Source organism: Vidua chalybeata, chromosome Z, assembly GCF_026979565.1.
Source record: "Vidua chalybeata isolate OUT-0048 chromosome Z, bVidCha1 merged haplotype, whole genome shotgun sequence".
NCBI classification, from domain to species: domain Eukaryota; kingdom Metazoa; phylum Chordata; class Aves; order Passeriformes; family Viduidae; genus Vidua; species Vidua chalybeata.
In genome coordinates this window covers 45,113,572-45,124,200 of record NC_071570.1, presented here as the reverse complement: position 1 = coordinate 45,124,200, position 10,629 = coordinate 45,113,572, and the positions used below count along the sequence as shown (strand labels likewise).

At 45.5% G+C, this 10,629-nt stretch overlaps 1 protein-coding gene across 1 annotated transcript; it reads left to right on the top strand.

The window, feature by feature from the left end:
* Window positions 1-943: 943 nt before the first annotated feature.
* Window positions 944-3,237, top strand: LOC128782267 (transcription factor JunD-like). The gene has a single exon (XM_053932526.1). The coding sequence runs from the start codon at window positions 944-946 to the stop codon at window positions 2,231-2,233; it is 1,290 nt and encodes a 429-aa protein (XP_053788501.1). The 3' UTR covers window positions 2,234-3,237.
* Window positions 3,238-10,629: the final 7,392 nt, after the last annotated feature.

The following is a 10,629-nucleotide window of genomic DNA, read 5'->3' as shown; positions in this document are numbered from 1 at the left end:
ATGAGCCACTGAGACCATCAGTCACCAAGCTGATTTTAAAGACTTAAAGGAGAGCTTTCAGCAGCTCTGTCAGGATCACATTGGTGTCCTGAAGCAAAACAGATTTATAAACGACTGAGTAGAAAGAAATTTCCTTATCCCATAAGAATTTGAGAAACTTGGAGAAAGGCAGAGGCAATTGTCTTGACTAAAGATAACAAATAAATACAACCCCCAAACTGAAAAATGCTGTTCACATTTCAGTAATTTTGAAAATGTTGGAAATATGTCTAGGATGTTTCAAATCCTTTTTCTTAACTTTTTTTTTTTTTTCCCCAGGAAAAAAAAGGCCACATGAAATTCATGGCTATCTTCTGAGTGACTTTTAGTTTTACTAGTTGGAGTCTTTCATGATGGCCAAGCACTTCCCGTCAGACTTTCCAGCACTGTGTTGTTGAGAATCATTAGTCCTCGACACCTGCACTATCCTGTGCCCATCTATCACAGACCGAATGCACCGGCACCTGCCCCAGCAGCCGCCACGCTATGCCCTTGCTTGCTTTCCTCCTGAGGACTCCCGGTCCCCAGGCCGGACTAATGGCCCCGAGAAAAGCCCCCCGTCCTCGGACGACGGCCCCGGCACTGCCTTCTTTCCCACACCGCAGCCGCGGGGCGAGTTTCCGAAAGGGAGGAGCAACGCGGGTTCCCCACGGACACCCCACCGGGAAGCCGTTCCGCGCAAGCCCGGCGGGCGGGGGAAGGAGTGGGCGGGGGTGGGCCGGTGGCGGCAGCAGGGAGGCGGCGACGGCGGGGCGGGCAGCGGCCCGGGGCGTGGCGCGGGTCCGGCGGCGCCGGGAGGCGGCTTAGTCCCCGCTGCCAGCCGAGGGCGGCCGGCCCCGCGGAGCAGCTGCCCAGCTCGGCCCGCCCCGCGCCGGAGCCGCCGGCGGCTGGCGAGGGCGGCAGCATGAGCGGCGGGCGTAGCGGGCGATCCGCCGTGAAGATGGAGGCGCCGTTTTACCCCGAGGAAGGACTGGAGCTGCTGCCCGACTTCGTGCCGCTGCCGGGTTTCAGTACCGCTGGCGGACCTGGAGCCGATGCGGCGGCGGGGCAGAAGCTGCTGCTGGGCGCCGGGAAGAAGCGGGACCTGCCGGCTGCCGCCCCCGCGCCGCTCCCGGGGCCCTTCGCCCTTCGCCCGTCTGCCGGCGCCCGCGGCAGCGCGGCGGCTCTGCGCTTGCTGCCGCCGCCGCCCGCCGCCGCCCCGCCGCCTACTGCGGGCTCCGCGGAGACGGGGAGCGGCGGCGGGGCGGCGGCAGCCCGAGGCGGCCCGGAGACCGCACTGGGGTCGGCTGCGGAGCTGCCGTTGCTGAAGCTGCCACCGGCCGCCGACCTGGAGCAGCTGCTGATCCAGGGGGGCGCGGGGCTGGGCGCGGGCAGCCCAGGGCCGACGGCACCCGGGGCGGGGAGCGGCGGAGCGGCGGCGGCGGGGCCGTTCCTCTACCGGCAGCCGGTGACGCAGGAACAGGAGGGTTTTGCCGACGGCTTCGTCAAGGCCCTGGCCGACCTGCACAAGCAGAACCAGCTCCTGGCGGCGCCGCCGCCGCTCTCCGCGCCGGGACCCTGCTGCACCGCCCGCCCGGGGCCACCGGGAGCCCCCGCCGCTGCCGCCGCCGACCCTCCGGCGGTCTACACCAACTTGAGCGGCTTCAACCCCGCGGGGCCGCTGAGCCCCTCGGGCAGCGCCTACTCCTCCGCCTCCGCCCCGCCACCGCCGCCGGGCCTGGCCTTCGGGGCAGCGGGTTTGGGAAGCGGCCGGCTGCCTCCGGCGCGGTCCCTGGAGGAACCGCAGACGGTGCCCGAGGTGCCGCCGTCGGCGGGCGGGGAGGGTGGCAGCAGCGCGCCGACGCCGCCGTCGCTGTCGCCGCTGGACGCGGAGAGTCAGGAGCGGCTGAAAGCAGAGCGCAAGCGGCTGCGAAACCGCATCGCCGCCTCCAAGTGCCGCCGGCGGAAGCTGGAGCGCATCGCCCGGCTGGAGGAGAAGGTGAAGGCCCTCAAGGGGCAGAACGCCGAGCTGGCCGCCACCGCCAACCTCCTCCGCGCCCAGGTCACCCAGCTGCAGGGTCGTGTCCGCAGCCACCTCTCCTCTGGCTGCCCCATCAACGCCGCCGGGCATCCTCCTCCTCCTCACGCCGCCGCCCAGCCGCGGGAGACTCCCCCCGAGGTGGCCGCCGCCGGGCCGGAGACCAGCGCCTGCTGAGGAGGGACACCCCGCCGGCCCCAGCCCGCCCGGGGGCACCGCGGGGTCAAGGTGCGCGCCTGCTGCCGCCCTTCTGCTATTACTATTTTTTTTTATTATTAATAATTATTATTATTATTTATTTGCGCCCGGAGAAGGCGTTTTTTTGCGGGAGCCAGGTGTTGCTAAGCGTTTCCCTAGTTCTGTCGATGTCGCATTCAGCAGCGAGGGTCTCCGTGGGTGGTTCTGGGGCAGGTGGTTGTTAATTTTTCAGTGAAGTACTTGAGGTCTGTAGAGATTTCCGAAAATAAGAAAATTACTGTTTACAGAAAGATTCAACTTTATTTTCATGGGGGATATAAAACTTGTGTTTCCTAATACACCTTACTGAACTGTATAGCAATGGATAAGCTTTTCAAACTTAAAAAAAAAATAGCCAGAGTCATACCTTTTGAAAAGATGTGCGTGTATATATATATTTAAAATATAATATGGCTATGTATATTTTCTTGGTATTGATAAAGAACCTTTTCTAAAATACTGTCTTTCTCTAGAGCTTTAATTTGCCATTGAGAGTTAAGACAGCAGTGTGGGTGCTCTTATATGGCTTTGATTTTCAAATCGAATCCTGGAGGGAAATGATTTTTGTTGTAAATCTTAAAGCAGATTGAAATGCATTGCTGACTCAGTCATAGGAAAATAGTTTTCTAAACCTGTATGCTCCATATTTCTTGTGCTGGTGCAAACTTGGGGCATTGATAGTTATTTATTGAAACTTGAACACTTTTTGGACATTGCCTGGACCTTATTTTTCTAGATAACACGTTAGTAGAGAAAATGGTTACTTTGGCAAAAAGAGCTTTACTTTTTTTTTTCCTTCACTGTGTACATTTCAGTAGTGCGTGCTCTTTCCATAGTATAGTAACAATTCAGTGCTATACAGAAAAGGGCTCAGATTTGGGATGGGTTAGCTGTAAAGGTGATAATTCCATTGTATTCTGTTTGAATAAATCACAGAAATATTATGGAGAACTAGATTTATTTTTCAGTAGAAATCTGTGTATCTTGCTTCTTGGTCTACTTTGTTCTAAAGAAACTTTCTGCAATACTCTAGAGACAGAGTCAGTGCTAGGATATGAAGTGTTTTTCTGGTTGGGAAGATTCGGTGTGATTTATTTATTTGTCGAGAATTTACTAGTAGAAGAGTATAGCAAAGGAACTATTTCATCTGATTAGACATAATCCTCAATAAATTTCTAAAAGCTTTAGGTCCCTTGCTCGGTGCCACGCCTTCCATGCTTCTGCTGCACCTGTGTTTTTTGAGCATAGCCGCTAGCGCAGCGCTGCGAGCCCTGTGGCAATGGTGCGGTGGGAAGGGTCTGTCAGAGTGTGACGGTCACCTCACCAGAAGGCCCTCCATGCGGAGGCCGCGGGCCGGTCCTGTCGCTGGGGGAAGGCAGGGCTTCTCCTGAGCAGATCCAGCTGCAGTGTGGGGCCCTCTTCCCTCATTGAAACTGTGCTAAAATCTCTGCTTGAACTCAGAGGCAAATCTTTCATGGGGATATGTGTCTGTGCCAGCTGGTGAAAAGGGGTAATCCTATGAGGAGCCAAGAGGGCATAACATCTCTATGTGTACAGCAATTGCTCAGATCTGTTAAAGCCACTCAGGAGCTGGTAAACATCCCTTATCTCTTCTGAAGGCTACAGCTGATGATTTGAAATCCAGTAAGAATGGGATAGACTCACAGTTTTTCATGCTTTTATTGGGGATATGTGAGTGCTATCTGTTCAGAAAGTTGAGCTGCAGCAATCAAGTGCATGAGCTTTTCTTTTTAGTGTAGTTGTTCCTGGCACATGTATGAACTTGTAGGAAAATGGGTAGTTACACTGTTACTGTAGCTGAGATGGCTCCGAGGATATTTCTTTTCTTAATGCATATGCAAATTAGGTAGAAGCCATATTAATCATTGTATAACTGTTTGATCATGTCACCAGAGCCTTTTTTGGTGGTTGAAATGATTGCCTGTAACAGTACATTCTGCTACTAGAATTACTAATGAGCAGATAAAAAAATATTTTGATCTTAACACAGGTTTAAAGACTTCTTAGGGGCATTCTGAACCATATTGCATACAATCTGTAGCACTGCCTGTTATATAATAACTGGGTGAAAAATATGTTCTTTTTCTTTGATAGTCATCATCCATCTGCAAAGAGGCTGCAAGTCTGGAGAAACTGATAAAAAACTTCTTTCCCCCCACATGTAACACTTTTCCCTAGTGAAAGAGGTAAAGCTGCCTGGTAGATGTGAGGTACTTTACTGCATATGTAATGAGGTGGGGTTTTTTTAAGGAATCCTGGAAAAAATCGTCAGAAATTGCCTGGGTGAGCACCTCTACTTTGGTCCTTGTCTTTGTAAATGAGGGTAAAAAATTTTGTGGTAGAACACAGGACAAAGGTAAATGCATCTGTGCAATACTTCTTTACTTACTTCATAATTTCTGCTCATAAAAAATCAGCAATATGCAAGCAACATGAGGGATCTATGAGACACAGGAAATCGCTGCAGTTCCCCTTCCCAGACACGAGCAAGGCTTTAGTGGGCTATAGTCTAGTAGGGTTATAATGAGCTCCCCCTTTCCAGTACGGTAATATTAAAGCTGAAAACCACCCCACATTACCTCACTTGAGTTTGAACTTTCTGCAAGAGCAGTCTCACACCCAGCGCCTCAAAGACCTCATGTGGTAACTTCTTTGATAGCCTGCTTTCTGTTCTAGCTGACATCTGTTCAGTGATAGAAGTGGTGACAAGCCAGCTCTCTTACCCTGATGATTTATGAGAGATTATTAGTGAGGCTGGCAGCTACAGCTCTCTGCCAGAGGCTACTGTTCTGGTAGTGGAGTCGTCCAAAAGAAATGTGTTTTCTGTAGAGTGATTGGTTACATTAATAAATGCCTTTTTTGTCTGGCATTTAGGCTGAGAAACAGGGTCTAACTGTGACATGACCAAAATTTGAGAATAATGTTGGGGTGGTTAGACTTTTTTTTTTTTTTTGTGCTTGGACTGGTTCTGCTAGAGGTTGCTGCATTTTTTTTGCAGATATTTGAGTGGAAAGCCTAAGCACCTAACACTTTAAACCTATGTAAAAAGACTCAGGAGTACTTGCCTGCTGCAGCTGTCAGACTTGATTGTTCCTGTCTTCTAAAACGTATCAATACTCTGACTTTTAGCCCTGCAGTGTTTTAAATATGGCTTCTCTATTTTGTCTGCCTTTTTTCTTCAGTTTGTTGTTAAACATATGTGTCTCTTAGGTTTTTTGGTTTTCTGCCAAAAACTTTGGTCACTGTGAGACATTAAAAGATAGATACAGGGTAAAAAAATTTCAGACTGTTTATATGATTTGCATTCATGTAGCTCCTTTTCAGTAACTCCAAGCAAGTTGGCTGTGTGTTACTGTGAGGAAAAAAAAAAAAGAAAACTACCAAAACCCCTCAAAAACAAAACCCCAAAAAAGCAAACAAAACAATTAAAATCACAAAATAAAACAGTTATGTTCACTGTTAGCTCAGTGCTTTTTAGCATTTTTCTTCATTCTTCAAATCTACCATTTGTTATACTTGTGCATGCTATTTTCTAGTCCTTGCAAAGACTCATGCTGCATGACTTGATTTGCAGGCTACCCTCATGTTCTTCCAATCTGGTTTTCAGTCTAGATGTGAACCCATGACAAACATCCCTCTTTGTTTATTTGCCCCAGGTGTAATCTGCTCTGGAGACTAAGAAGTGTCCTCCTTTGTCTGTTTTGGTTGCTGGATACTTGCTTCTGTGCATATTGTTTTTTGCCCAGCAATTTTTGAATGTGCTTGAACCAATATCTTGGTTTAGATGTCAAGTGCCTTCTTATTTAGGTGCTACAGCAAAAGAGTTTGATTCATATATGGCTTTGGTTTATTTGACTTATCAGATCTTTTCTGTCTTGGGAAGTAGGAGGGGGAATATTTCCAGTAATAGAAGATTTGTTCACTCCTTCCTTGGCCAGAGGGTGGAGCCCCCGTTAGATCTGGCCCTGCTTGATGTGAGTGCAAGGAAGCCACTCTGATAACACTGACTCAAATGATGCCATTGCTAGGAAACTTCATTGATTTGGTCTCCAGTGTAGTGAAGTCTGTTGGAATCACAAGGTCTCCAGACAGGTCCAAGTAGCTGGTGAGTTGTTCTTAAAACTTTTAATATGATTCCAGGTCGAGCCCATTTGGTATGCTTAGAGAGCCTTCCCAAAAGCAAATACTTTGCATACTTTGAGAATAATAGCCATGTTTGGACATGGTAAGTCCTGATCATGGTGAGCAGCGATTCTGGTGCTGATGGTCATGTTTTCTGTTATAAGACTTTGATGGTCTTCCAAAAGGTAAATATCTCAACATATCTGGACTGTTCACTGTATGTCCGTAGTTACTACTGACTGTCGTGCTCTGTTTGAGATCAAGGGTGGCTCTATGACAGTTCTCTGTTATCTTGGTTTGTATTTGTATCTTTACAGAAGAAAGGGTCAGGAGGCATCCTTCATTCCTTTAAATATCTGATTGACTCTCACCTTTGACAAAGGAGTGACCTCCCCAGGTTAAGCCCTGAGGCGTTCTGCAGTTTGTGGCTGTTAAAGTGGAAAGTGATTTAGCAACTAATTTTTAATCAGTTATACAACTAATTTTTAATCAGTTATATAAGTAATTTATGCTTCCCAAAATACTGAATAGTATTGTTTGATATTGTCTGTAGTACAGGTGCGTGCCAGGTCTGAATTACTAGTTGTGCTGAAAATAACATCTTGGCTGCCTTAACTGGAGTCTTAACTATTTGAATCCAGCAGCTCCTTAGAGAAAATTTTTCTAGATTTGAGATTAATATGCAAGAGGAAAAGATGTTACATCTGCTTGTAACATAGGTCATTCTTTGATGCATTTTATGTGTCTTGCTTCTGGAGTGCAAGTTAAAAAGGAAAAGCAATGAGTAACATTTTCATTTATTCATATGTGAAGCTGTAACTGCTGCTGGATAATTTTGCTCTTTCCTTGCTTGATTCTGCAAGTTTCTATGTTTAGCAAGTAGACTAATTGGAGTATGACATATCTGTGTACATATTTGATTTGTACAAAATCACTTCCATTTTTGTTTGAAGTTTTACTGTAAGCATGAGTGTTGAAGAGTTCTTACCCTGTTTTGATGCTTGTTGGTCACTTCTTTTGATCAGTAGTGGCTGCTGTAGTGACTCTGTAGTCACTGCTCATCTTCCAGCAGAGGTGCACAGTTAAGTCTGTCAGGGATTCACCTCTTTCAGTATTTGGCAAGACCTGTAACAGCAGAAAAAATCTTGGACAGAAAGCTTTCACAGTGCATAATAATCCTGCAAATGTTAACTCATCCTTCTCATACCGCAGTCACTTGTTGCGGAGTTGCATCAGGGTTTAGTGTATCTGATGAAGAATGATAAATGTTCCTTTGACAAAGTGCAGAATCTGAAGTTTGTAAGAACCTTGTTAAACTTGCCACACACATGGTGCAACTTTACTATGAAGATGTAGAATTAAATCTGAATATATGGAGACTCAGGCCTTTATGGTAAATTATGGGGGACAAGAGATTTTAGTAATTTATGATTACTCCTCTCCAGTGTTTTAGAGATCTGTCTCTTTTTATCCCGTTTCAGAGATCTGTCTCTTTTTATCCTATGAAGTGTCTTGCAGCTGTTTGTGCTGTGAAACTTCTCTCTTCATAACGATGCAGTAGCTTGGAGGTGGGACAGAAGCAACTTCTCCATGAACTGGTCATGTGTGACAAGCTAAATGTAGGTTTCTGAGAAACGCTGTAACAGTGAATGCACAGTGGAGAACCTGCTGTTGTTTGTGTGTTCCTAAAATACTAGAAATGTATTCACATAAATCATAATGAGAGTAGCTTTCCAAGGCACCATCCTGTTGCCTTGCTACGGGCATTGATCCTTGCTGTTTGCCTTAGTCTGGGAGCACTTCTTCCGAAGCTGTTGCATACCTGAAGGCTTACTTTCTGCATCAAGAACGTCACAAACCGCATCTCTGCTTGGATGTTGAAATAGTTGGCTTCAAACGGGCCAATCAGAATGCCTAGCTCTAGTTGTCTTTGAAGGGTCCCACTGGGGAAACAGTGGTGGGGAGGAGGGAAACCAATCTAGGATCTGTATCTTCACACCCACACTAGTGCTGTGTATCGAAATGCAACTTTCGGTTGAGTAGTCTTGACAAAAGTGTGTTACTGATGTAAAAACTCTGAATCTTGATCTTGTGTCTGCAGGGGACACAAGTTCTTGTGCTGGAGTCCTGCTTGGGCGGTATCCTCTCAAGTCAGTGAGGACTAACTGAAGAAACAGCAAATCCAGCCTTTATGAACTAATTCTTCTGAAGCACACAGATACCTTGAAATGCATGTCGAGGTGTTGGGTGTAGACACCAGCATGCATAGAGAAAAGGGGGTGGCCAAAGGAAAGAACTGGGATTTTCTTAGCTGCAACAGTACACAACGGGGTTTTTCATATGCTTTTGTTGTGGTCAAATTCTTCCAGAAGAAGACTAAACTGCATTTCTCTGTGTGATCACAAGGTGATTTTTTAGATTTCCAGTCAAATTGGAGGACTGTCAAGCCTTGCATTGCTAAATTTACACAAAAGGAGAGCTTACTTTGAAGTCACATTTAGCCTTAATGTTATCTGAAATGCTGCAGTACATGTGTAGTGGTTTACTACAAGGTGAAATTATGACTATCATAAATAATGTTTTAAAGTATTCACCCTAAATAATTACCTATGTGATGTTTGCTTTATTGTCTGCTGTCAAAAAGTCTCTATCCACAACATAGCTATCTGTAAATTGAGCTTTGCTCTCAATTTCTAGTACTAGTAACAAAGAGGGTCTCAATAGTTGCAGGAGTAAATGGTCTGGCGAAAGAATGACCATTTCTGTAGGAATGCTTTGAAGTGATGGTTGGGTTTGAAGCCTTGCTGACATGGAGGTAATAGATATGACCAGTTCACTGTGCACTAATACACTGCTAGATTCTGATACTTAGCACACTGCTGATGAGATTTACTACTGCTGTTACTTACTGGTTAAGAACCAAGTATAGGTGGAATTGTAAGTTACCTAAATAGGGTCCATTCAGCCTTGGAGAGCTGTCTTGCTGGCGATCAGACTCCCATCCCAGTCTGGGGGATGGAGAAAAATCATTGTTTGCGGTCTCTGTTTTGGTTTTGCAGATTGAATTACTTTTTTAGGTTGAGTCCTGTTTTATTCTTATTTCAAATTTTTTTTGAATAAATTTGAAAACCTTTATATTGAGTACCTTGAAGCATGTCTTCCAACTGTTCAATTTTAGTCAGTGGTTGTCCAATTGTGGTATACTTCTGTCATAGATGAAGAAAGCTGAAGCTGTTAAGAGTCAAGCTTCTCACTGCATCCCCGTTCCTAAACAATGGTCTGAACAGGGGAAAAATAATGACCAATAGCTTGAACTCTGAGGAGTTGTTTGATACCATTTTGTTGTCCTCTTCAGAGAGCTTCCCAAGGGATATGTCTCTCGGGATGTGTCCCTCCTGCCTCATATGGAAAATTGACCTTTAAGAACTAACTGGTTTAAACTAACTAACTAACTAACTAACTAACTAACTAACTAACTAACTAACTAACTAACTAAAGATAGTCTTCTGGTACATGCTGAGTAATTTGAAAGTTAACATACTGAACTTGACAATCTTTCCCACACCTCTGTTTCATAATTCTTCAGATTTTCTTGTAAAGCAGGATACAAGCAATGGAGTAGTGTCAAATAAAGTTAGTGTGCTGTTCCAGAGAATGTATTTTGGATAGTCTCCTTTTTTTTCCTATAGTAACAGCTATGGAAAGAGAGCAGTAGAAGATACTGATAGATAACTTGCTGTTCTTCACAAGTAGAGACAGAGTTTGAATTCTTGAATTTTTCCAACTTTTACCATTCTGTCTTTTTAACATCCTTCATGAGAAGGTGACAGAAATAGTGAGGAAATACTTATTAGGGAGTTAAATGTTTTTGTTATATCTAATGTCACATCAGTTATGGCTGTAAGTAGCTAGGACAACTATTTATGGTCTGCAAGAATAGGGATTCTTAAAATGCTGCCAAAATGTTTTTATCAATCCAAACCATTTTGTGCCTGTTACTAAAATGGTATTGTAAATCCTTGTGATTTTTGACAGTCTTTGTGTGCACCCTGTAAGTGAAATCACTGCACAAGCTGATATGTCCACATGGTATGATACCAGTTTCCCAGCAGGCCAAAAGTGTCTAATAAACTTTACTTCTTTATTCCTTTCCCCACTGGTAGTAGTTAGAGATGATGGTCGAAATTATCAGC

What these genes read in the sequence shown, in the direction of transcription:
- LOC128782267 (XM_053932526.1), top strand. Translation starts at nt 944, where the DNA reads ATGAGCGGCGGGCGTAGCGGGCGATCCGCCGTGAAGATGGAGGCGCCG.